Source organism: Olea europaea, chromosome 18 (genome assembly GCF_002742605.1).
Source record: "Olea europaea var. sylvestris chromosome 18, O_europaea_v1, whole genome shotgun sequence".
In the NCBI taxonomy this organism is placed as follows: Eukaryota; Viridiplantae; Streptophyta; class Magnoliopsida; order Lamiales; family Oleaceae; genus Olea; species Olea europaea.
In genome coordinates, this window is record NC_036254.1 from 29,344,326 (window position 1) to 29,372,309 (window position 27,984).

At 35.2% G+C, this 27,984-nt stretch overlaps 1 protein-coding gene across 2 annotated transcripts; it reads right to left on the reverse strand.

Moving 5' to 3' along the window:
* Nucleotides 1–21,859: 21,859 nt before the first annotated feature.
* On the reverse strand, nucleotides 21,860–27,888 carry LOC111368090 (probable magnesium transporter NIPA8). 2 transcript variants are annotated; one of them, XM_022989284.1, is made up of 14 exons: nucleotides 27,569–27,888; nucleotides 26,698–26,894; nucleotides 26,134–26,221; nucleotides 25,983–26,044; nucleotides 25,764–25,849; nucleotides 25,572–25,645; nucleotides 24,417–24,444; nucleotides 24,076–24,204; nucleotides 23,885–23,984; nucleotides 23,649–23,768; nucleotides 22,970–23,060; nucleotides 22,827–22,890; nucleotides 22,457–22,553; nucleotides 21,860–22,373 (listed from the first exon to the last, which is right to left on the reverse strand). In XM_022989284.1, the coding sequence occupies exons 2-14, from the start codon at nucleotides 26,848–26,850 to the stop codon at nucleotides 22,176–22,178; spliced, it is 1,290 nt and encodes a 429-aa protein (XP_022845052.1). In that variant the 5' UTR covers nucleotides 26,851–26,894; nucleotides 27,569–27,888; the 3' UTR covers nucleotides 21,860–22,175. The 2 variants fall into 2 exon arrangements, with proteins under 2 accessions (XP_022845052.1, XP_022845051.1); XM_022989283.1 differs by having other exon boundaries at nucleotides 24,342–24,444; nucleotides 27,569–27,887.
* Between the last annotated feature and the right edge of the window lie 96 nt (nucleotides 27,889–27,984).

Sequence of the window (27,984 nt, forward strand, 5' to 3'; positions counted from 1 at the left end):
ATCTCCATTTTGACATGGAAATTCATAATGAGTCTAACAAGATTTGGTTCTTCTGGAATGTGGAGAGTACTGTTACTATTATTGTTGATCATCCCCAATTTCTTCATGTTAGAGTTGAGGATCCCAAATTATCGCATCCTTTTTACTTGACTCCTGTCTATGCCTCTTGTGAGGCTGCTATTAGAAGGGATTTGTGGACAGGTCTTCACCACATTTCCTCAGATATGGACGATCCCTGGCTTGTTGGGAGAGACTTTAACATTATTACAGATGATGGAGAGCGTACTGGTCACAATACTTGTGACCGAGGCACTACAGCTTTTTCAGATATGATGTTGGACTTTGGATTAGAAGATACTGGGTTCCTTGGGAACAAATATACTTGGTCCAATGGTAGGGTCCGAAAAAGATTGGATAGAGTACTCATTAATTCTATAGTTGCGGCTTTCTGTAGAGAGCTTACAGTGGGCACTTAAATCGGACATCATCTGACCATTCTCCCTTACTGCTACATTGGAGCCCCGATGATGATTTTGGGCCTAGACCATTCAGATTCCTCAGTGTCTAGACTAAGCATCATGATTTCTTAGCCTTTATCTCCCAGAAGTGGTCACTCCCTACACATCTTACAGAGATGACAGCTCTTCGGGAAAAGTTCTTCAGGCTTAAATAGGGCTGCATTCGTGGAATCATCATGTATTTGGAGATATCTTCCAGTGAGTAAGGGATGCAGACAAAAGGGTAGGTGAGGCAGAGGTAATTTATGATAGAGACCCCATGTTGGGGCATTGTAAATCATTACATCAAGCCTAAGCAGCTCAACAGGACATTATCTATTGAGGAGGGTTTTTGGAAGCAAAAGGTCGGTGCTTGATGGGTATGTGAGAGAGATCATAACACTCTATATTTCCATGCGATGGTTCAGGGGTGCCAGATTAGATCACGTATCCAGTCCATCAAGACATAGGCTGAAGAGGTCCTAGCTTCTCCTGCAGATATACAAACTTCGGCTATTGCATTTTATCAGGACCTCCTATCTTTGCCCGCTCAGCCAATGGATCCCATACGCCCCAATATTATTCCTAGGCTTTTGACAGAGGATGGCAATATTACACTAAAATGTCTCCCTTTGATTCATAAGGTACGGGAGACAGTCTTTAGCATGGATGCTGACAGTGTAGCAGGCCCAGATGATTTCTCCGCCCTATTTTTCCAGCATTGATGGGATTTCAGGAGGATGTTTATAGGGCAGTATTGGACTTCTTTGATGGAGGTCATCTCCCATGGGATTTTACTACGACCACTATTGTTCTATTCCCGAAGAAGGATGGTGCTTCCCGATGGACTAAATTTAGACCCATCAGCTTATGTACGGTGTTCAATAAGCTCATACTAAGCTATTAAACACGCGTCTGAGTCTGCTGTTACCACGCATTATTTTTCCTCCATAGAGTGGTTTTATTCCTGGCCAACTGATTGGGGACAATGTCTTATTAGCTCAAGAACTTCTCTACACCTTGGATGACAGAGTTCGAGGGGGTAATTCTATGCTGAAGCTAGACATGGCTAAAGTATATGATCGCATAGATTGGGGTTTCATCTATTATGTATTGGAAGCTTTTGGGTTTGATCATATCTAGATTGACAGGATTAGGCAGTGTATCTCAGATTGTCGTTTCTTGATACTCATTAATGGCCTCCCGTTTGGATTCTTTTCCTTCTCTCGAGGGCTCAGACAAGGGAACCCTATTTCACCATTCCTTTTTATTATTGCTGTAGACTACTTCTCACGCTTGCTCACTCAGAGATTTTAAGAGTATCCCAGTGTGTGTTATCAGCATGATTGCAGCATTCTTGTCTCACATCTTCCAATTGCTGACGATATGATCATATTCGCTAATGGTCAAAAACAATCTATTAAGAGGGTCCTTAATTGCTTGGAGCATTATGAGCAGGTTTCTGGCCAGTTGGTGAATAGAGACAAGAGTGGACTTATCCTACCCAGACGACCATCTACTAGTCAGATCAGACGACTGGAAATTTAACTAGATTTTGACACTAGCGATAGCCTTTTACTTATCTAGCAATCCATTTATTATCTCTCGAGGGTCGCATTACCCTATTGAGGTTGGTGCTTTCTTCCATACCACTACATCTTCTTCAGATCATGCAGCCCCTAAGGATGTTCTAAAGAAACTTGAGAGCATATTTGCCAGATTCTTATGGGATTCTAAAGACCAAGCACTACGGTTATATTGGAGGAGTTGGAAGGAGATTTGCCTTCCTACTGATGAGAGTGGCTTAGGCTTTAGAAGATTGGAAGATGTGGTGGATACCTTCTCCATGAAGCTTTGATGGCTATTCCACTCTCAGAGATCGCTATGGGCCCAGTTTTTACTAGTCAAGTATTGCATAGGGACACAACCTTCACTTGCAGCAGTTCTTCGGGCAGCCTCTCCCATTTGGAAGAGGCTGAAATCAGTATAACCACCTTCAACTTTTTCTCTCTAACCTAAAACGCTCTCCCTTCTCTCTAGAATGGGAAAAAATTACCAAAACTCCAACACACTATATCCACCACCAAAACCATCAGATTGCAACGCTCCAAGTGGTGTAAAATCATCACCAACAACCTCTCATACATCTCCACAACCCCAACATTAGATTCAGCCCCTAGATCAATAGATCTGAGATTGAAAATTTGTGGCACGAATTCTAATACGATTGAAACACATATTTCTTATTAGAATTTGGATATGGGTAAACTGCCAATGTACTCGAGATGCTCGAAAATCCCCAAGATGGTGTCCTCAACATCTAACTTTGCCCAAATTGTAACTTTAGAAAACGTGCCGCCCGAAATTTATTTTGTAATTAATTCTCATACGAATCTCCACCAACTACACAGGCCTAATATTTAGAATGTCCATGAAATGTTGAACCTTTGGTCTAAAAATCACGATGATCAAAGCCTGGACGCGCCAGATACAGGCCTAAACGTAATTGGCCAAATAGTCGAAAAATCATGAATTTCAACCTCTACAGACCTCACCTCAGGGAACATGCCAAACCGTGTTGATCAGCAATTCCACTCAAGACTAGTAAAAATCATACTTTTTTGCCTTCGATTGATTTTGGCCAAAAAATGAAGCCACTAGCGGCCGATCGGCGGCGTTCCAGTGACCCTCCGATGAATTTTGACCAAAATGTTCATCTAGTTAATCAAAATCCATTTTCACCATCGATTTTTCCACATGAGACCCAAACAGTGTACAACCATGACCGAAAGGCCTATGCTATTGTAGTTTCTGGCCATCCAGGCATATCTCAAGCTGAACAGAGTTCGTGAAAGTCTTCTGCATTGATTATACAAGGTATAGATGACTCTTCTACAATTAGGTTTGCTGCTAAAAAACCTTTATACATATGGGTGAGCCGGCAGTGGTTTTGACTGAGTCTGAGAAAGTTGCACTTGCTGATCCTTAAAAATACACACTTGTAGGGAAATTTCCATATCACAAGCCAACCATAAGGAACATACGTGAGATATTTTCTAAGTTTGGGTTCCATGCTTACTTTAAGGTGGAATTGATTGACACAACACGCGTACTTGACACAACAAAGGTGTGCATTGAGGTAAATTTGGGGCTTATGTTACTTGACAGGGTTTCTATAAAACGCCTGGTAATCGTGGCTTCTGGTAAACAGTTGGGCCATTCTTAAGTTACTAGATTTTTTGCTTCTCTTGTAAATACTTAGGCCATTCTTATGATCAGTGTACTTCGGGTACACCTTCTTTCCCTATAGTCATTGTATCTCCCTCTGTTCAGCCCCTTTATAACTAAGACTAACAAGGATAAAAGCAAGGTGACTTTTTAGAGCTAAGAAAATAATGGATACCAATTTCAACAGTGCTTTCTCTGCTTCCCACTACTACTACCGCAGTTGTGACAGAGTCAGTATCTACATCGTCAATTCTTACCTCTATCCCTATCACAGTTGATCCAAAGGTACCACCATTTACTCATTCAGTTATTGAGGCTACTCCAAAAGCTCCTATTGAGGTGCCCACTTCTCCTATTATTACTTCCATAGCTCCTAGTTCCACTTCCACTATTGAGACAATTCCCGAGTTGACGTAGGTCAGTTCACCACCATTGAAGACACACATAGATGGTAGTTAGTCAGCACAAGGATCACGTACAGGTATAGTTCCTCATACCACTCTCAAACAGGGATTGTTGGCTTAGATCAACTTAGAGTGGTACAGTATCAAGCATATGTTAATTGATCACTATAAGAAAGACCACAGAATGAAAGTTGGATATACCATGAGATTTGCCATTTAGGATTTGGTTTTCAAGCTCTTTGGTGAGGGGCCTTCCGTAAGTAAAACTCCCATACATACACCTTCATCTAGTCCTTCTATCATGACTCCTACACAAAATAAGGTAAAAGCATGTATACAGAGTGACATGGATGGCATGGGCCTTGGAGACTGTGTGTAAAATGTAGAGGACGATGTACTACAGTCAGTGGGTCAATCTCACAATCTTCAGATGCTGCAGCACAGAGTACCATGAGATCAGACGCACCAGCATACAAGTCCTCGTCCTAAACGACTGGGATCTTGCCTCTACATCTACTGCATCCCAGTAACCTCTATTTTAGAAAGCTCATCATGTCTCTGCATTAGCTATATCCCAGTTGCCTCTATCATTAAAGAACTCGTAACACATCTGCATTAGCTACATCCTAGTTGTCTTCAACCGAAGAGGTTAGCACATTCACAAAGGAAACCCACATCCGTAACCGAAGAAGCTAAACCTAATCCTTCTTTGTGATGGATGAAACATTTCTATTCAAAGTGCTTCCTAAACGAGGAAAGGTATCTGTCCTTAGAGATGACAGGGGTTCGACCATTTAACCCATGAGCTCGGCTCTGGCTCATGGCCAGTCAAGCTCGTGGCTCGTGAAAAATGAGCCAAGCTCGAGCTCAGCTCATTGCTCAGTGGCGAGCTTGACTCGACCCACAAGCTCATGAGCTATGAGCTCGCGGGTCGAGCAGATCCCACGAGCCGCTCGCGAGCTCCTGATTTTTTTATTTTTTAATTTTTTTATAAATTTACACATTTTTGCCGAGTTCGTGGGCTCGTGAACTTTGCCTCATGGGCACACGAGCCGCTCGTGGGATCAAAGAGTCGAGCAGGCTCGACTCATGGAAATGAGCCCCCTGCTTGGTTCAAGCTCAGGCTCGTCATTTGATGAGCCCAAGCCGTCCCCGAGCCGAGAGGTAGAGTAGACAAGCTGATTGGCCCATTTGACATCCCTACTTATCTTGTCCTGAATTCATCTCATACCATTTTAATCAGGTATAAGTTGTTATTATAACTCACATTTCCATTTATTCCATATCAAAATATATATCTACAAGTTGAGTGGCTTGGCCTTTGAAATGCTCACAACTGCCTCCCCCACATCGAAAAGGTCATCTGCTTTCCATGATATGTTAAAATATGAAAAAACTATATGCCTGAACTTGAGCGAAGCTGATAGATGTTGATCATGTTATCGATCATAAATCTAGGTCAACGTATTCCATTTAGATAATAAATTAATACAAGAAAAATTAATTTTCATGTCAAACAAATTCTTAAAAGCATTAGTATTGACACCATTCTATCTTTAATTGGGCTTGTCTATGTATTGTTCCATTCGATCTTTTAGGTCCCGACTTTACCTCGACGATTATGCTACAATGCCCTTAAAGCCTATACAAGATAGATAGACTCCTGTAACCATGACATATTTGCGCTTACTTGAACATCATTTCTTTCCAAAAGAAAGGTTAATTCCAGGACTTTGCTATTCTTATAGATTTAATTCATTGAAATTTCATCCAATAAAATGATCTAAACTCCGATTCTCTCATAAAGATCTAATAATGAAAAAGAAAAAAGAAAAAAAAAGATGATTTTTTTAACAGTTTTGGGTATGGAAATCGAAACAAGCCACTGCTTATGAGTCGCCGACTCATTCTTCAAAAAGCACGCGGTCGAGACCTGGCTCCTTCCACTGCTTGGGAGCTTACAGCTACACACTCATATTCCAAAAATATAGAAAGAAATAAATTCTACGATTAAACTATCAAAATAGAATAGGCTAGAAATTTGAGATCTAACTGATTTGAATCTGTAACCTGCAATAACATATTCATTTTCTGTGGTTTCAAACTTTCTATTACATAGTCGTTGCAACTAGTATTTAGGTGTTTTTCCTTGAGCTCTACGAGATGAAAGTCTCATATATGGTTGTGAGATGGGGATATTCACCTATCTCAATAAAGTCTAGAAGTTACCAAGGAACCATGCATAGCACTGAATAGGGATTCTCAAGGACGTGCATATCTTACCCGGTTCTTCTTCCATAATGGTCCAGAACAATAGTCTCATTAGGGTAGATACCCACATTAATAGTAGGTCTGATTCCACCATTGAATAGATCGACGAATAAGAACATTTGTCCATCAGTAATGAAAATTACATTAGTAGGTATATAATCTGAAACATCTCCTAATTGAGTTTCAACTATTGGTAAAGCGCTCATACTTCCTTCACCTAAACTAGAACTTGATTAAGCGGCTCTTTCCAAGCTTCACGACCAGGCTGTCTTCGTAATAGAAGAGACATTTGCCGATAAGCTTGGGCTTGTTTGGAGAGATCATCATAAATGATTAAAGTCGCCTTCCATCTAAGCTGCGCAGGAAAGGCCCAAACCCAATCTCAGGGAACAGTGAAGCTTCATAGGATCTTTCTATCCAAGTGTAGCTAGTCCGCATCTTCACAGACATATCTATTTCATCGAGCCTCTCTTCGAGACAGTGTCCAGATCGTTACGCCTTTCATGTGGGTAGAACTTACCCGACAAGAAATTTCGCTACTTTAGGATTGTTATAGTTATGGCCACCGTTCACTGGGGCTTCGATCACCAGCTCCCCTGTCATCAGGTTACCAACTTGAACCGTATACGTCAAAAGGTGCATGTACGGTTCCTAAGGAATACAATTTTACCCTAATCAATCGACTTTATCGAGAAAGATTGAATTTATTCAACACATAGTTTAGGCTCCTAGAATATGGAGCCCTTAAGACTTTCTAGTTGATTTTATCGAAAGGCCGAATGAATTGGTATTTCTCTATTGGTCCAGGTCATTTCGGGGCAAGCGGATCATTTATGATGAAGAGGATGAGCTTCAAGAGAATGATTCGGAGTTCTTGCAGAGTGGAACCATGCTGTACCAAACACGAAATAGTTATCATTATACTAAGTTAAAGTATAATAGTTCTAGTTAGAAAGTTGAACATTTTTTCAATCAATTCTCATTATTATGAATAATGACAAGCCACCTCTTGAATTACCAAAGATCCCTAATTCGAATAAATACAGATAGTTATTGGATTGGATTGGTTGACACGACCATATAAGTCATGTTATACTGTTAAATAACAAGCTTTCAATCTTCAATATCAATTTATATTATAGAAAATTAGTGTGCTTAGGAGCCTGTGATGATTAAATAAACCAAGTTTTTACCATGACTGCAATTTTAGAGAGACACAAAAGCGAAAGCCTATGGGGTCGCTCTGTAACTGGATAACCAACACCCAAAATCATCTTTACATTGGATGGTTTGGTGTTTTGATGATCCCTACCATTGTTTCTGGTACAAGAGTTACTAAAAAGGGGGAAACGCCCTACCTTTGAGTGCGGTTTAAACTATTAATTTATGTAATTGGCAAAGAAAGAATAAAATAATTGGAATCCATAGTTGTGATGCCTTGTTGTATTGGATCGAGATACAAATCTTGATCTAGCTACAAGGATGAGGCTTTATTTAGAAATATGGAAAGCCAATTTGTAAAAACTAAAAACGATAGTAATTTGTAGAAAATAGTTATGTGTGAGTATGCTAGATACCTGTGATTCGATTGATGAAGTAGTATCCTCCCCCCCCCCCCCCCCTCCTCCCAAAAGCATAGATGTCACAAAAATTATTGTTAGTTTAAATTACCGCAAGTGTACAATTCATTAACAAATAATAAAATGAATTTTGAGTCCAATTATCGTACTACAATTATTGCACTAATTTAAATTCAAATTAACTTCGCCGTAACTAAAACAAAGATAACTTAAGATTTTTCTATAATTAAATTATAATCACTTAAATTATGTATAAATGCAGTACCTAAATTAATTAAAGTTAGTGTAAGATTATAATTAAATGCAAGTTTAATAAAAATATAATAATGAAAAGCGTATTAAGATCCCAAATTTCCTTATACCAATCCTCTTTAACCCCAAAATTTATGACTTTAACAACACTATTCAATTATGAAGACAAATATTCCTAATTTGTTTAATAATCTCTCTAGAGTGAAATTAAAAATATTCTTACATATGGCTCGACTAGACTTGGACAAAACTCCTTAATTGAATCGGACCCAAACCAAACCAAACGATTCTTTTCATGTTTAATACCCAAACGGGTATCAGAATCGTAAACCAACAGATTTTGTTCGATTCTCAATTCTAGACCAAGAATCAGAAAATCGAATATCCTTAATTCTTTTTAGTTTTTATATTAAACAAGCCAAATCATTTTAATTTTTTCTGTTTCATTTGTCAATTAATTTATTAAGCCCAAAAATATCATTTTCCTATTTCATTTGCCAACTAATTAATTGAGCCTAAAATATCATTTTCTTATTTTCAACCCAAACCCAGTTTTTGTAATTCAAATTTCAAAGAATCAAAATTAAGTGACCTAAATTATTCTCAATCATTCTATCATTTCTCAAATAATCGAAGAAGAGCAAATGTACCTCACTTCATTTTACCCTTTTTCTATTTTGTATATTTTTAACTTGAATTACATTATTTTGTAAATGTTAATGTAGTGTTGTTGTAAGCGCTAAAATTGAACAGGTCATTAGCTAGATTAAAGTAATATTGTTATAAATGTTAAAAAATTTAATTATGGTATGAAATCTAATGAAACTAAATCAAACAAAACTAAACTGAATGGAACAGAAATGATATGGTTCCTTAATTAAATTTAAACCCAAAAGTTCCATTAACTGAATACCCAAAAATTTTAGTTCAAATCGATTCTCAAGAGAATTGAACCAAACCATTTCTAGCCCTAAACCCACTCTAATTCTATGACAGATACAAATATTAAAGATTGTGAATACTTAAAGATCACATAAAGAAAGCAATATATTTCTATCTTTTATCGAACTTTAGAATAATTATGACAATGTTTAATATATTTTCAATCTCTCGAAAATAAAACAAGTCACAAGATTCATACAATTAATAATCAAGTAATTGTAGAGAAAGTAAATCTTACAATAATTATTCAAAATTAAAAACGTGCTTTATTGTCAAAAGCAAGATTCAAAAGTTAAAAGTTTTATAATATAAGGTTCATCAAAAACCTAAGACTATAATTAAATAAATAAAATTTAAATAACATTACAGAGAAATAGACGCGATTAATTCCAAAACCCTTGTACAAATTATCAATTGATTCTAGCACGAGAAACTGGATTTAATTATTCTCAAAATTGCTGCTGCCGTCGCCTCTCCACAATTCTCCGCCCGCCGCTCTCTCTGTCTTTTTCTGTGCGTGTACATATAATTTCCCTTGGCTGCTTTCCGTTTTTATATTCCTTTTTCTTTTTTTTTAATCCCAAGAATCCACCAATTGCGTGCCAATTAGGAGTCTAAGAAAGGAATCCCACTATTTTTTTTAATTCAACTGCCGTCACTTGTTTTGTTCCCAAATAGAAATCCAATCTCCTTATAATTTCTTTCCACTTCCATAATTCATGCCAGTTGGAGTTTCTTCCGCCCCCAATTTTCTATTCCAAGGCCCAATTCTTTAAAGTGATACAAATTAATCCTTGAGTCCATATCTTTTAGCAGCCCTTGTCCTTTTTATTTCAATTCAAGTCCTTCAATTCCTAAAGTATAGAATTTGATCCCAAACATTGCATCCGTTAACCAACTGATCCTTCTTTCTTTTCCAATTACTTTTAAATGACTCCAACGCTGAAACAAGAGAAAATTAACATTAGTTAAGTATAAATCAATGCATTTGAAGATATAAAAGCATAATAATATGATTGTAATAAGTACACACAACGTACTCATCAAATACCACTTTTGTTTGAGGAAGAACAAAACAAAGCTCAAACATAAACCATATTGCTACCTAAAACAAATCAAAAATAACAAACTCAATATTGAAATGCTCTCCATATAACACTTTAGAAATATCCAAACAACATCAAAAATAAATTTTTATACTTATCAAATGCTTGACTTAGTGTGTGTTTAACCAACATTGAACTCACACCCATACTAGAACACAACCAATTAAGTGTTGTTGATTTTCTCATAATTCCAATCCTGTCGTGGTTAATTTTTCCTCACTGCTTTCGTGCAAAATCACTCATTATGCTTTTCTCTCCATACTAAGGTATTTTTAGTAGATGTGGATTCTTAATAATCATTAAAATGTATTTTTTTCATACAAAGTGATCAGAATTAGATACTTGTATCTCTAGAAAATAAATGGTAAATATTTTTTAAAGTCACATCACCAGTTTCTAAAGTTCAAATCTCAAAGTCCTTATCGGGCAAATCTTACTTTCGATAATCCAAATTCCCTTTTTCTTTGACATTTCATGTCAAAACTTTTTTCCATTAAACTTTCTAAACAATCCATGAGCAAGTTTTAGGTCAATGACTTCTAAGTCAGACGACTTTAGGACACCAGGTTTTTTGGTACTTTTGCAAGATTAATAACTCAAGTAAAAAAAGACTACAAAGAGAGGTAAAAAAAAAAAATGTATCATATTTTCTTTTGATATAAGAATCTAATTTTTCATTCTTTTGACATCTTATGTGCAAAACTTCTTTCCATTAAGCTTTTTAAATGACCGTGTAGTGAACTTTAGGTTGATGACTATAGTGTACCAAGTTTTAAAGACCCGAGCGGACTTAATCACTCGAGTCATAAAGGTTATGAAGAGAAGTATAAAAGTCATAAATTGGTTGTTGCTTGTTCTAGACTCTTGAACTCAATCTCCTTTAACCAATGGTAGGATTCCGAGAACTACAAATCATCAAATTTCTATGAATGCAAGCACTACCATCAAGTGATTAAGTAAACTTTGACTAACTGTGACTAAACTATAAGGGGTAAAATGGTACTTTTTATTTTCCTCATTTTAAATAAGTTAAGAAATTAATTTTAAAAACTGAAAAATAAAAATAAATATATAACCCCACACACTTCCCCAAATCAAAACCTAATGAGATCTCTTCTTCTCTGACGAGGTCAACTAGAAATCGTCGCCATCGCCACCACAACTCTCACTCACCACCATCACTACCAGCATCGGTACCTTCCTTCTCCATCTTTCAACCCACTGCACATTTGAAAATCAAATCCCACACCTCCCAAAAGATGCACTAATTGTTTGTCCCCCTTTTGTTGAACTAGCGTCATCAGATTGGATGCTTGGATTGTGAGAATCGATCAGTGATAGTTTGCGATGGTGGGTGTGATCGGAGGATAAGATGTCAACATTTTTTAGTTGGTGAGTTAGGGGTTTTGGGTGGTTATTCTAATGACATCTTGTGAAGTTAGGGTTGGTGGTATGGATGGGATGTGTAGCGGGGAATGAGGGCTTTTTTTGGTGATGTGTGGATTCAATGTTTGGGCGGTGGTGCTAGCGATATGGAGGCTGATTTTCTGCAAATTCATTTATTTTAATTTTTTATTTGAGTTCCATTTTCCAGTAGAGAATATGGTAGAGAAGGTAGCGGTGCCTATGAATTTTGTGACGGCGATCTGGGTAGTGTTTGGGGATGATGTGAGTGGGTGTTGGGGAAGAATATAATTGGTAGTGGTGATGAGCAGTGTTGGTGGCTGATTTCCAATTGGGGGATAGGGTGGGAATAGGCTGGGGTGAAGAAAAAACCATATTTTATTTCTTTAGTTATTTTTTTTTTTAATGTGGTCATGTTAAACTGCCATTTTACCCCTTCTAATTTAGTCAAGATTGATCAAAGTTCACATTTCTTGGTCTCTTTTCTTCCATCCATTTAGAGTTCAGCTACATATTTACGAAAGGTTAGGGACCTTAGCTAGGACAAAATGAAAGTTAGGTAAAGTCTATATAAATTGAAAAAGTTAGGGATCGCTGCTGCAATTTTTCCTAAAAATATGATTAATGATCAGAAACTCCCAGTGGTTGATGCGGATAGGTAGAAAGATCAAGCTAGTCCTATTGGTAGACATCATGATAACCATTACTTTCCTTCGTTGCTAGGTTTTCATTTTCTGTTTCAAGAATTCAAAATAATTATTAGGGATAAAAAAAAAAATGGGTTGCCTCCCATTAACCGCTCAATTGAAGTCATTAGCTGGACTTTTGGGTAATTTGTTACGGTGTTGCAAGTTGAACGGTGAACTTTTCTTTTGAGGATTCCCAGCTCCAATATGGCTTTAATGCCTCTCATTAACCGCTCAATTGAAGTCATTAGCTGGACTTTTGGGTAATTTGTCATGGTGTTGCAAGTTGAACGGTGAACTTTTCTTTTGAGGATTCCCAGCTCCAATATGGATTTAATGATTATCCATTAACTTTGAATGTTTATTTGTTTTCATGAAAGTTGAACGGTGAACTTTTCTTTTGAGGATTCCCAGCTCCAATATGGATTTAATGATTATCCATTAACTTTGAATGTTTATTTGTTTTCATGAGTGATCTCAATGGCTCAATAAAAAAAACCATAAATAATAGTGTACAATCCTAACCACCTTGACCTCAACTTACTTGAAAAAGAGCTTGAATTGTGAGTTGTATAGCAAGACTTGTTGTCCAGCTTCAAACTTCCTTCTTTGAATAAGCATATTATGCTAGTTTTTGGTTCGCTCCTTATACAATTTTGCATACTCATAGGCTTCCAACTGAAACCCATCCATCTCATTCAATTAAAGTAGTCTTTTTTCACCTGCCACTTTCAAATCAAAATTCAAGTTTTTGATTGCCCAATAAGCTCGATGCTCTAACTGAATGCCATATGACAAGCTTTTTCAAAAACTTGATGGCAGGGAGACATGCCTATAAGGGTTTTGAATATTGTTCTATAGGCCCACAAAGCATCATCAAGTTTTCTTAGATCAATCCTTTCTTGAAAAAAGCTCCTATACCTCAAAGATTTGCTTCAACTCCCAATTAGAGATTTTGACATGTCCACTAGTTTGAGGATAATATGGGTAGCTATACAATGTCGGATGCCATATTTAACCAACAATGACTTAAATTGACAATTAAATAAGTGTCTAACCCCATCATTAATAATTGCACAGGGTGTGTCATACTGAGTGAAAATGTACTTTTTTAAGAAACTTATCACCACCCGAGCATCATTAGTCGATTATGCCACCAGTTTCACCCATTTAGAGACATACTCAACTGCAATAAAAATATATTGATATGAGAAAAAGGAAAAATGGTTCCATGAAGTCAATTTTTCAAATAGCTTTACCTCAAGTATATTATTTAAATGCATTTCATTCTTTCTAGCTTGTAAGTTGACATCTATCACGCCTCTTCATGAAAATATAAGTATCTCTGAACATTGAAAGTCAGTAGAATTCAAATTGTTAAGTTTTTACAGTTGTCTTTGAAGCATCGAAGTGTCCAGCATATGCAAATGAATGACATTGCTCGAGTATTTGATGGACCTCTTCTTTAGGAACACACCCCTTAATATTCTAATCTAAACCCCATCTGTAGTTAATATGGTCCTTCCAAAAATAGTACTTTAAGTCAAAAAAGAATGTCTTCTTTTGATGACTTGAATAATCTGATGGAATGATAGATTTGACCAAATAATTCATAATATTTGCATACCATTATGCATCATCCACATTAAAGATCTATTCATCTGGAAAGATATAATTTATATCCACTGATTTTTCCTGCTCTCCATGCTCAAGTAAGATAATTGGTTAGCTACATCTTATTTCTTATCTCCAAATCGAATTATTTCAAAAGTAGTACATATCTAATCAGTCTTGGTTTTGCATCTTTCTTTGTCATCCGATACTTTAAAGTCGCATGGTCTATGTAGACTATTACTTATGATCCAACTAGATATGGTCAAAATTTATCAAAGACAGACTACTGCTAGAAGTTCCTTCTTAGTGGTAGCGCAGTTCAGTTGTGCGTCATTCAATGTCTTGCTTGCATAGTAGATCACATGAAAATTTTTATCCCTGTACTATTCCAATACGATTTCCATTAAGTGGTCACTTACATTCACACATCATTTCAAAGGTTAAACTCCAATCTGGTGCAACTATTACTGGTGCTTAAATTAACTTTTCTGTTGGAGTGTTGAAAGCTAATAAACACTCTTTAGAGAAGTCAAAAAGAATATCTTTGACTAGCATATTACACAACGGTATAGTAATCTTAGAGAAGTCCAAGATAAAGCGTTAAAACCTAATGTGACCAATGAAACTAGGAACTATCTTAACTAAGGTAGGTGGTGGTAATTTCCCAATATCCTGAATCTTTGCCTTGTCCACTTCAATCCCTTCAGCTGAAATTCGATGTCCCAACATGATACCCTCATGTACCATGAAGTGATACTTTTCCCAGTTTAGTATCAGATTTGTTTCCTTATACTGCTACAAGACCAATTTTAAGTGCACGAGACACTCATCAAACAAAGAGTCAAAAACCAAGAAGTTATCCATAAAGACTTCTATGAATTACTCCACCATATTAAAGAAGATAGCTTTCGTGCAACACTGAAAGTAATGGAAGCATTATATAGACCAAACAGCATCCTGCGATAAGTAAAGGTACCATAGGGATAGGTAAAAGTAATATTCTCATGTTTCTCGGGCACTATTGAAATCTAATTATAACTAGAGTATCCATCAAGTAAGCACTAATTCGAGTGACCTACTAACCTCTCTAACATCTTATCTATAAAGAGAATGAAAAAGTGATCCTTGCAAGTAGCAATGTTAAGTTTGCGATAATCAACGCAAACTCTATATCCCATTATAGTTATGGTGGGAATTAATTCATTCTTCCCTTTTTGTACCACTATTATACCTCTTCTTTTTTGGCACAACTTGAACAGAACTGTTATGTGCACTGTCTAAGGTATAATAGATGATCCCTGCATAAAAAACCTTTGACACCTCTACTCTGACTTTCTCTTTCATATTCAAATTGACTCTCTTCTAGCTGTTTATACTTGGTCGAAAATTATCCTGCATAAGAACTTTATGCATGAAAAGTGTAGGGCTAATTCCTCTGATGTCAGCAATAGACCATCCAATCGCTGTCTTATTTTCTTCGAATACCCACTGCAATCTCTCTTCTCCAAGCTCACTGATAGAGTTTATAATAATGACCAGCAATTTAGAAAATTCACCCAAGTAAGCATAACAGAGATGAGGTAATAACTACTTGTGCTCTAACTTAAGGGCTTGTAGAATTGATGGCAAAGGATTTCTATGACCTATGCCAAACTTCCTAAAATGTGGTCTACGCCTATATGGACGATTAGCTTCAAAATATCTTGCACATATCTCAATCTCATTAGAGTTAGAATGACTGGATTGAGAATGCAAAATGCATGCCTCATATGGTCAGATGAATTATGCAACTAAAAAGTGACACGAGCTATCCTAATAATCACATCGATCTGAATATAACTGTCAAACTCAGTACATATTTCATGGTCTAGAATACATTAAATACGACCTCCTCTTCACTAGGCCTAAGAATCAAATGACCTTCTGTACATTTATAGAGCTCTACCAATGGCTAGATATATTTGACCTAATAAGTAGACCATCCCTATCTTCCTACATTTCAAAAATAAGAAATTCAACTGGAAAGGTGAATTTTTCCACTTTCACCAGGACATCTTAAATTATTCCTCTTAGATGTGTGATAGACGATCTACTAGCTATATAGTTAATATAGTTACTTTAGCCTCTTCCAAACCTAGTTTCCCAAAAACAAATAATGGCATCAAGTTAATGCATGTACCTAAATCACACAAAGCTTTATCAAAATAATATTGGCCTTTAGTGCAATGTACTATAAAATTTTTCAAATCTTTTGATTTTGGAGGTAGCTTATTCTGTATTATGGCGCTACACTCATTGATCAACATCACTGTCTCATGTTTGTCGAGCTTGCGTTTGTTAGATAAAATATCTGATAAGACATAAAATGTCATGATTTACATCCATTAATTCTTGCATTTTTATCACTAATTAACACCTAAATATGCTAATTACCCTTATATTGTGATTTAGGTTGCATTTGGATGATCATATCATAAAATAGAAGGAAAGAGTGAAAAAGGACCTAAATGAAAGAAATCAAAAGTTCAAGGACTAAAATGAAAATATCCAGAAGTTGAATCGAAAGGCGAAATGAAGGAGTGAAAGATTTGGAGGTCAATTGATTGAAGACTTAAAGTGTTGGAAGAAGGAAAACAAGAAAAAGAGGCCAAGAAAAGATAAGGTGAAAACTCAGGGACCAAGTTGCAAATAATCCCTAGATGAGACGAGAAATGGGATGAAGATTCAAGTGTGTTAGAGGTAAAGTGGATGAGGAAATAATTCAAAGGGATGAAATACAATCAAAGTATAATCACACATCAATTTTCAATCGAAAAGGTTATGCACCAGTTTTCAACATCATATTGGGACCCATTTTTAACATAGTAAAGGATCGAATTGGAAGATGAAATCTAAAGAGAATTTGTAGGCCTTTGATTATCTTTCCAACACACTTTGAATCACTTCAATTGGACATCAGAAAAGAAAGTTACAATCAAAATACTGAATGCTATCCAGCGGGAAAACGGTTGTTCTATGCGGTCGCATAGTTCAAAACCAATACGGTCGCATTCTGACCTTTAGAGAACTATTGGGCTGCAATAACTATGTGTTCACATAGTTCATTTTTGACACATGATTTTTGGTTTCCTAAATTGAATCAAATACTAATGGAAACAAATCTTGTAAATCATATATAGGCCCCCAAATCTTGTCCAAAACAGAGAGAACGCCCCAACCCTATTTTTGCCTCTTTGTGCTCAAGATCTATGATGTGCAACTAATTACTTTTGCTTGATCGAAGGAGATGGAAACCTTGGAACAATTAAACTGTGAGATCCACCTGATTTTTATTGATTAATTCTTATGCTTAGTATTAAATCTTCTTCTGCAATTATTTTTATGATTGTTTTTGTTTGATTTCTAGAGTGCACACTAGGTTATTAATCTCAATAATCTATAGCTAAGTTGAATTTCAAAATTGTAATTGTTGATTGGTTAACTTATGAAACAACTAAGATTGATAATTTGCTGGTTGGAAATTATTAAATCTTAGAGAGAAGATTTATCTAGGTTAAATGCAAACGCTTGGCTTGTGTTATCTAGTTCATTGATTTCTTTAATTCGCAAACTCATTATTAAATTAAATTCTTGCTCTTGTCTATGATTGTTTGATAATGAGGATTAATTAGATCGCTTGTTTTTAATTAATTAAAACTAAGGAGAAATAGAAAAATTGTTTCGAACGGAAAATTTATTTTTCACAATGAATGCTACAATTTTGAATTGATGATTATTTGTGGATCAATGACAAATTATTAATTTCCAATGTTGGATGTTAACTTAGATCAAAGTTTGTTTTATTGCTTATATTTAATTTGGTGATTTGTATTATTTCAAGAAAACCAAAACCCCCCATTTTAGTTAATAGTGCATCAAAAAGTAAATTAATCACTCTTCGTGGGATCATCCCTTACTTCCACTAGTACATTAATTTTAAGAAATATAGATTTTAATTTGGAGTGCCTACGACAGCATACACCAATATCCTTTAAGAATTTGGCATAACTAGGTATCTGAATAAGTACATTAGTAAAAAGGAAATGTCGATGTGAAACTTCTTGAAAACCTCAAGGAATTTTGTATATTGTTTGTCTAACTTGTGCTTTTGCAAACTCTGAAGAAGTGGAATTAGAGGCTCGTTAAGACCTGTGGAGTATCTGAACTCTCTTTGGCAAATGTTTCTATTGTCTATTCAGTCTATTCCACATGCTCTTCATCAGTAGAAGGCACATTTTTTTCATTTGCAACTAGTCTCTTTACTTAAATCTCAAGTAATTGGACCCCATTTCTGATAGTAATTGCTTTGACATGCTCCTTGGGATTAACTTCTGTATTACTTGGTAACGTACCCGGTGCTCTGCCTGATATAGCATATGCCATCTATCCCATCTAAGACTTCAAGTTTTTAATTATTGCACTTCAATTCTAAAGAGATGTAATCCTTTTTTTTCATGAATTTACCAAACATCTCTTCTCTACTTGCTGAATCTGATAACCAAGTGGCCTATCAGGATTGTGATCATTCCAAGAGAATTTGGCTATTAACTCTAACCAGGGTTATAGATGTCAGAATATGGATTATTCGCTAGCTCTGATCCCTTTTTATATAATCAACTTGTTCAGTGTCTTGTGCGAGAATTGGCTGGCTAATGCGTTGTGTTGTAATCTATCCCATATTCATTACAACTTGCTCGTTTGGCCTATACTGCATTGGCTGACTATGACATGCTCTCAACCTTATGAACCAAAAAGTCCATTTTTACATATAACGTTGTATAAGTGTCCACCTTGTATACCTCTCGTACCTTCTTGTAAACAACCCGCTCAGAGGCGCAGATGGCTATAGTAATAGCCACTCAAACCATTTCAAGGATTCATCAATTATTTTCATGGATAAAGAGTCATTGGATGAAGAGTCCACCATGCTCTTATAAAATGGAAATAGACTTGGATATAAATATTGGATCTCGAGCCCTTTACTGATGCCGTGTGATGGCACTTTCGAAACATGTTTTTAAATTTGGTCCAAGCCTCAACAAAGGATTCGATTTTCTCCTATCAAAATATAGATATGTCACGCTTCAACTTCTCAATCATTGCCGATGAGAAGAATTTGGTACATTAGCCAATTCATTTCAAGTAGTAATACTAGCAATATGCTATGAATCTCACCATTCAAGGGCTTCTCTTTACTTACAATGAAAAATACGTTCAATTTTCTGATTAGCTAGTATTAGTTCATTGTCTCCCAAATTTCGCATAAAATACCTGAAATAAAGAAAATGGAAGCATTGAAGTAAATTGATAGAAAAATAAAATAAAATCAAAAATTTCAAATTAGTGTCAAAATAAATGAAATTAAACTCAAATAAAATCCCTGACAACAATGCCAAAAACAGGTCACAAAAATTACTATTTGTTTTAATTACCACAAAGATAGATTTTAAGTCCAAGTATCATACATACAGAGATTGTACTAGTTTAAATTCAAATTAATTTCGCCTAATTGAAACAATGAAAACTTATGATTTTTCTGTAGTTAAATTGTAATCACTTAAATTACGTATAGAATCAAGATCTAAATTAATTAAAATCAATGCAAGAATATAATTAAATGCAAGTTTTATAAAATTATGATGATAAAAACATCCTAGGATTCCGAATCTCCTTATATCAATTCCCTTTAAACCCGAAACTTATAAATTTTACAACACGATTCAATTATGAAAACCAATATGTCTAACTTGTTTAACAATCTCTCAAGTAGAATTAAACATATACTTACATATGACCCGACAATATTTCTATGACGAATGTGAAAATATAAAAATGAATTAAAAATTTATGAATACTTAAAGATCAAGTAAACCATAGTGATATATTTCTATTTCTATCGAACTTTATGACATTTATGACTATGTCTAACTTATTTTCAATCCTCGAAAGTAAAATAAGTCACGAGATTCATACATTTAGTAATCAAGTAATTGTAAAGAAAGTAGAATCTCATTATAATTATTCAAACTAAAAATATGCTTTAATGTCAAAAGCAAGACATAAAATTTAAAGTTTCATAATATAAGATATCATCAAAAACCTAGTAATGAAATTACATAGCCACTTATAATTTTAGAATTAAATAAATAAAGTGTAAATGACATCATCAAGAAATTGACGAAATTGTTGAATATTTATGAAATTTAAACTTTATAAACTTCACATAATTGTCAAGATCTCCATATCAAATCACCAAAAAAAATAATTATGCGGAACATACCTTGATTCTTAATTATGCATTTTTGAATTCTTGAATTCTTTTTTTATTCTTGATTGTAGATTGTCTGTTTTTGATAATTAAGAATCAATGTATGTTTCGCATAAAAAAAATTAAACGAGAGAGAGAGGGCAATGCCCTGTTACTCATACAGGCCCTGTACTTATCTCGAGATGAAATTCCCCTTCCTACTTAATCAGGTAATCGGGTTGGGTACGAGATGAGAAATTTCACCTTGAGATAGGTACAGGGCAAGTACGAATAACAGGGGCGCTACCCTCCCCCCACTAGTTTAATTTTTTTTTTTTTTTTTTTTTTTTAAAAATTTAATTTAAAAAACCCCCGCAGGTAATCGGGTTGGGTACGAGATGAGAAATTTCACCTTGAGATAGGTACAGGGCAAGTACGAATAACAGGGGCGCTACCCTCCCCCCACTAGTTTAATTTTTTTTTTTTTTTTTTTTTTTTGAAGAATTCAATTGAAAAACTCCGCGAAATTTCATTAATTATAATAGAATATGGCAACTAAGATTATTTAAGAAATATGTAATAATAAAAACTCTGTTTACCAAAAATATATTCGAATAATTTAACTTGTAAAAATAAATTAATTTATTAAAAAATTAATAATTATATTCTTACTTGAATGAATGTGGACAATAACTAAGATTATTTAAGAAATATGTAAATAATAAAAAACTTAGTTTACCAAATATATTCGAATAATTTAACTTTTAAAAATAAATTAATTTATTAAAAATTTAATAATTATAATCTTACTTGAATGAATGTGAACAATAAAATGAATTATAAAAACTATTAAAAAAATAAACGGATACTCAAACTGGACAAGATATCCGCCCAGCACCGCCCGATTTCGAATCGGTCCCGGTACTAAACCTAATCCAATCTCCTCAGAATTTCTTTCCACTTCCAGAATCATGCAAATTGGAGTTTGACTTCATCCTCAAGTTTCTGTTCCAAGGCCCGATTCTTTAAATTAATGCAAATTAATCCTTAAGTCCATATATTTTTGCAGCCCTTGTCCTTTTTTTCTTTCAATTCAACTCCTTTAATTCCTAAATGTGGAATTTGATCCCAAACATTGCATGCACTAGCCAATTGATCCTTCTTTCTTTTTCAATTACTATGAAACGAGTCCAACACTAAAATAAGAGAAAATTAATCTATGTTAAGTGGAGATCAACGCATTTGACAATATAAAAGGTTAGTAATGTGGTTCAAATAAGTACACAAAACGTACTTACCAATAGAATTATCATACGTGCAATAGAAAATTTAAATCATAATTAACTGAATCCACAAATTAAGGTAATATCTTTCAACTTTAATAACTTGTACTTAACTCATCCAAAATAAATATTGCTCGAGTCCATGGTAATTCATTCAATACAAACTACCCAACAAGCCAATATTGATGCACATTTTTTTTCTCTCCTACAATACTTAAATATTTAGCCTGAACAAAATAAAATAAAAGGATGGAGCGATCAAACAATCTTATGCTCCACTGTGATCAACAAGACTAAGGCGTCAAAGATCACACAATAAAAGTTAGTCACTCTTGTTTTAAAATACGTAAAAATTTTCAAGGTGTTACAATTAATTGATTTATACCATATACAACAGAACCAGACTAAATACACCATTCGCTATTCCAGTAAACCAAACAAGTTGTAGAATAACAAGAGATACTAATGAATGTTAAAAAGCAAAAGTGGAAATATCTCTATATATATAGAATAATAGTGGTCGAGAACAGATTTTTCAGAAGACATCCGTGGGAATATGTTGTCCCCCCCGCTAATCCCAACTTTAATTGAGACTCCAAGGGAGCTTAGAAGCCGTATCAAACTACTTTTCAGAGATTTCATCATCATCCTCTTCTACTGCAACCATACTCCAACTTGGGCCTCTCAGGGAGAATAACTTTGTCCGATCGAGATTACTTCCCCTAAAACCCGTTATTTTTGATGAAGCCATGGGCATCACAAAAACAGAAGATGCATGCATTGAATCTTCTCCCAAACCAAGTGACAATGAACAAGCAGTCTGCACAGAAACCAAAATTTCCCAAAATTTATATTTCCAAGTTAAAATTCGGTAGATAAAACTAGCGAGTCAGCAAACATCACCTTTGCCTTGACCATCAAGTTTGCAGCCTTAATCTGCATCACCCGTGCAAGTGATCTCATATCTTTAATTTGTGAATCGTCAGCAGGCGTGACCAGCCTGTATTATTGCACACCAAGTCCAGATGAGGGACAATCAAGTGGAACAAAATTATATTTCCCAGGATATAAAGACACGTAGTTAAGGGAAAGGGGGAGCTGTTATTTTTTTATTTCTTTTTTATGAACTAGGGGAAGCTGTTATTAACAAAACAATTTATCTTTTAACAACTTAAAATAAGATTAAAGATGTGATTACATAGTCAAATTGTATAATTTTAGATTTTTGTTAGTGAATAATTTTTCACCTAAACCAATATATGTTGTATCATACCTGTCCATGTCATTAGGAAGACTTGAAGGAATAGAAGCCGGTGCTGTATCCTTGATTTCCCAGCCTAAAAGGATTTTCCAAATTAGTTCCCATATTTTCCCCATGCGCAAGAAGAATGCAAAAGGAACTCTTTCCAAACATACCTTTTGATTCATCAGGTGCCAATAAAGAAATGCCTATAAATACTGAAATCATTCCTAGTATGAACATTGTGGTTCGTAATGCGTCAAACACCTGCACGAATAGCATTCAAAATAGTTCAGCGTATTATTATCAACTCGAGGCGAAAAAGCAAAAAATCACTGGTAACATCGTGAGTAGAAAATGAAGTAACTTTTGCATTTAGACATCAACGGAGAAATAGGGATGCCAAGTGTGTGCCACTCACAGCAACCCACAGAAAAGACATTCTCGAGCGGCAACTGTATCAGTATTGGTTCTTTAAGAAACCACACAACATTTTCTTGTCAAAGCATGAACTGAACAAGTAAAAGAATTAAAATTATACCATCCATCCAATGGGACATATAGTTGAGGATAAACCTTTGACCTCTGGAGGACTAAGTTGAACAGTATTTGGAGAAATAAGTTTACCATATTAAGTTGAGAACTAAAACTTATGTTACACTGAACTTAAAGGTTTAGCAATCAACAAAAACACAAATTGTTACTCTTAGAAGGAATAAGAAATAAACACCCTACACCTACTGTCAACCAGCAACAATAGGTCAGCAAAGCAGATAATATTCAATGGCATGGAGTCACTAGAAATTGAAAAAACCAGGTGTGAAATTCAAGAAAGGGAGTGGCATGAGGGAGCACCTGATATTCCTGGAAATATACAAATCCTGTACAAATGGAGAAAAATGTCCAAGCAATCTGGAACATAGGAACAATGAGCATCGCATCAAAAAGCGATAGTCCTTCATTCAACCTTGCCATCTGCAGACATGTTGCCAAACAATATCAGAATTTAACATGATTCAATATCTCTTGTAAAATTTAAACTTCTCCCACCACTAGATGGCAAAGAATTAGATGTAAGTGTTCATTTTTACCCAAAATCCAGCTGTACTAAGAAATGATATAAGGATGGAGTAAGTGAACCAGCTATGCAACTGATAGGCACTTGAAATGGACAATCTTAGCAAGTTTGAGCTGCAAGAGTGAGAATGGAAGAGCATCATAAACTAATGTGCTCCATACATATTTACAACAAAGTGACGACAAAACCATACAGACTACTTACAGAGACTTTGCAAACAATACTGAACATGATCCCACAGCACCTGAAACAATAGCATAAGAAAGTGGAAGAAGCATGTGCCAGTAAGGCTGAATGTCATTTCCGGGGATAGTGAACAGCAATTCTCCTCTCCTGCATTTAAAGATGTGATTGCAATGAGGGGAAATATAGCGGATTGGTTATTGGGCCAAGAAAGAATTTATGGAGAGATTAGTAAAATGATTCACTCAGCTACCATTCTTTGGAACATTACCAAAATTATACCTCACCTATATACTGAGTGATGCAAGCCAACAATCAAAACCAAAATTAAACAATAAATCAGGAATGTAGTGTTTCCATACTTCTCTGCCAATTGCTCTGGAGTGTAAACTGTGAAGAAGGAAAGGATATACAAACTTATCAATTGCCCAAAAATCATACAGTTTTAATTTAAAACAGGTACAATATACATTAATGGTAACTAAAAGTTGGGGGCATGAGCCCATGTACTGACATGATACTTCTAAGGAAGAAGCATCAGATGAAGCATGGGGCACTTCCCTGTACAAATTTCCATGGTTGGACATTCGGCATTATGTAGAATATGGTAGCCAGTACGCACTTAGTTTTCAGTTCAAAGTCTTTGTTCTTTTAAAAATATACTAGACTAGCAAATAACTATACAAAGCACTAGTACATCTTTTTTGTCCTATCAAACAATTTGAGAAAATGAATGATCTGATTTAAAATGTTCCAAAAGGCAAGCAAGGGTTCTATGTTGAACTTGGAACAGTTGGGCGGTATAGATTAAATGGTAAAGGGTATCTGTTTTATTTCCATTAAAAATATATAATTAGTTAACAAAAAATCTTTTTCTTTGAGTAAATTCAAAGGCTATTTGAAGTTTAAGAGGTAAGCTTCTCTTCAAGAATTAAAATCTTAAACTACTGTTATAATGGAATATTCAGTTATAAGTGACACTTTTCCAGATCAATTGGGTGTGCAATTTTCTCTAGGTAATCAACAAGTTCATTATGAGCTTTTCAAGGCATAAAGATTTCAATGATCATATGGTACCTCAATTAATGACACGAGGCACCCAAGTTAGATCAACATCATAAAATACAGCATGCTGTGTAGCGTAATTCCCTTCTATCACGGGCTATAGCAACTATTTGAAAATTATGAGTGGAAGATAATACACTCCATGAAGACAAAGATGTTGCTGAACAGTTCATATGTGATGCTAAAGTGAAAGATTTTCCACAACTAGAAAGTGGTTCAAGTACAAGTGTCCATATTTTACGGTGGATAGTATGAAAAGGAAAAATTTGCAATCTTTAATATCATATAACCAATTTCTAAAACTCCATCCTCACAAACATGTTTCCTCTCAATAACTTGGTTACCTCTTAATAAATTTTGAGCATTGCTATTTTGAAAAAAAACATTTAGAAAGTAATGTATGGCACAAACAGTGCTCTGAGAAAGTGAAACCGCAAAACCTTGTGACATACCAGGTGATTGGTGGTTTCCGAAAGCAACAAGGAAGATGTTTCCAAGAACAATAAAGGCTGTGGCCACGAGTACCCTGTAAAAGACCGAAAGCCCATGATATTAGTAGCCTAGAAAGTCATGAAAAACATAACGAACAGAATTCTGGAGAAATGACAAAATTTAAGAATTTAGACACGAACTGATGAACATACTTAACAGTCACAGTTTTATTTAACACGAAGTAGGCAAAGGCGATGTTTGACACAAATTGAATAGATCCTAGAGCTGCAAGAAGGGACTGCACAAAGCAATTGAGATACGAAAGTGACTAGACGATTAAAGACAGAAAGGAAAAAGGATGAACATATAGATGATCAAATATCTGCCAAAATTATTGATGCCGGAAAGCACTTTATCTACATCATACTGACCTGGGCAGCATATCCAAAGGAAATGAAGTTAAGACAATTTCCGATAATGAAAAAAAGAATGCCTGCATCCAAAAGCATTGCAATTTTCTGTATGATTAAAGATTTTATTGCAACTATTGAATGCAAAGAAGCAATCTGCAACTGCAGTTACCAATTCTCCAAGCCTGGAAGTAAATTATGGGCTTCATAATGGTCTTCCCATTCGTCTCATCACTGCTAAGCATTGAATGTCTCTCTCTCTGCAAATTATTCACTCATAAAGGCAGGCAATAAAGAGAACCGTGAATATTTGCAACATGCAAAAGGGGGTGATCATTATTCTTTCTTTTGATGTTTTATGTGTGTACATGTTGAAAGTAGGGAGGAAGGGAGAACCAACAAGATAATGCTGCAAAGCAATTAGTAGTACATTTTTAAAACTTATTTATAAGCTCGTGAGGATTCCAGTATTCGAACCAAGAATCAGATGGTTGCAAGCAGAGTAAGATGATATTTACAAATGAATTTTAAATGAGCTGAGCTCGATAACCAGCTAATAATTTACTCAATAAAATATAGATAGATAGACTACACTGTAACATAATGGCAAAAAAAGGTTAAAATTTCAATGCACAAAAGCAACAAGGTTTCAATGTAAAGATCTTTCAGAAAAAGTAGAAGAAACTAAGACACTTGTCTGCAATCATTTTGAGATAAAACTGGTTGCCTAATGTACCTCGTCATGACCCAATTTAAGAAGGTTTGTCCCAAAATTGATGGCAATGCTGCCGAAGAAGTTGATGAAGGCTCCAACTATCCACTCGCCCATAGATAAATGATGTGTTGAAGACAAATTATATTGGAAATTGATGGTTCTATTCAACTGCATCCATAATTGATGCTGTGCAGTCCACTTATCATAAACATGAAATCCTGTATCAAAGACAGTGTCATTTACCAGCTTCAAGCCTGGAACTAGTTCATCAAAAATGGTAGTCGTAGGAGGATCGGGGAAGTAGATGGATGGCAAGATGAAGACCACCGATCAATTTAATACTAATGAAAATATATCAAAGCAAAGAAACGTGCTAGGGGAGAGGCAAGGTATGTTTCCTAGATTCAAGAATTACTACACAAATAAATAAGGAAAAAAAAAACCATTTACATAATCATCTGACATGTTCTGCATAGAAAATAACCAGACCCGTTGGCTGCCGATTTCAAGGGACCACGATAATGGCGCTCGTTATTGAGAGGTCATACAGTTGGGCAAGAATGAAATAGTCATGAGTCAGCTCTAAATTAGATTGAAACGAATAAGACAAAATCAACATGATAAATCGATAATAATGACGAAAAGAGGAGAAAATGAGAAGCTCCGGCATCTGGGTTTTAAAACAAAAGGAATTTCTCTCGATCCAATTGTGGGTGCATGAAATTCATATTGCAATCCAGCAAAGGCATATCATCAAGATAAAATAACGCTGAAAGTCTATATATGTTGAAAGGAATCAATAAAATGGAATTTTCAGAATAAAACTCCCTAAATCGGAAACCAGAGCTATTACATAAATAAACAAAAAAGTGACTGTGTGACAAAACCATACCGTGAAAGGCCGGCGTTGAGAAAAGCAAAGAGCCCTCTGTTAGATAAACAATCTAATGGCCAGAATATTGACGAATCAAATAATCAAGCGTCTAATAATAGTGAATGGTGACACTCAGATGCAATTATCCCCAAAATCAAGAAGAAGAAGAACTATTTGCAGTTATGTTGGAACTCGTATATAAGTATTGGAAATCGGATGAAGCCGCCGAGTCTTGTCAGTCGAACTCTTTCCTCTTTCTTTCCTCTTTCTTTGTTTATTTTTAAGAATAAATTTTGCGCAGACTCTTGAGAACGGGCAATTTATTTTTTTCTTTTATTTTGAACGACAAAACAAAAAGTAGAACTTTTGACATTTGCTACGTAGCCATCTTATGTTTTTCGGTCCAAGATAGTGCGGTATAAACAAGACAAAAA

Excerpts from the sequence above, each read along its gene's own strand:
- LOC111368090 (XM_022989283.1), bottom strand. The coding sequence starts at position 26,850 with ATGCAGTTGAATAGAACCATCAATTTCCAATATAATTTGTCTTCAACA. Across the intron at positions 23,985-24,075 it reads GTATTGTTTGCAAAGTCTCT|CTCAAACTTGCTAAGATTGT; the intron begins GTAAGTAGTCTG and ends TCACTCTTGCAG. Across the intron at positions 23,061-23,648 it reads TATATTTCCAGGAATATCAG|GTGTTTGACGCATTACGAAC; the intron begins GTGCTCCCTCAT and ends CTATTCGTGCAG.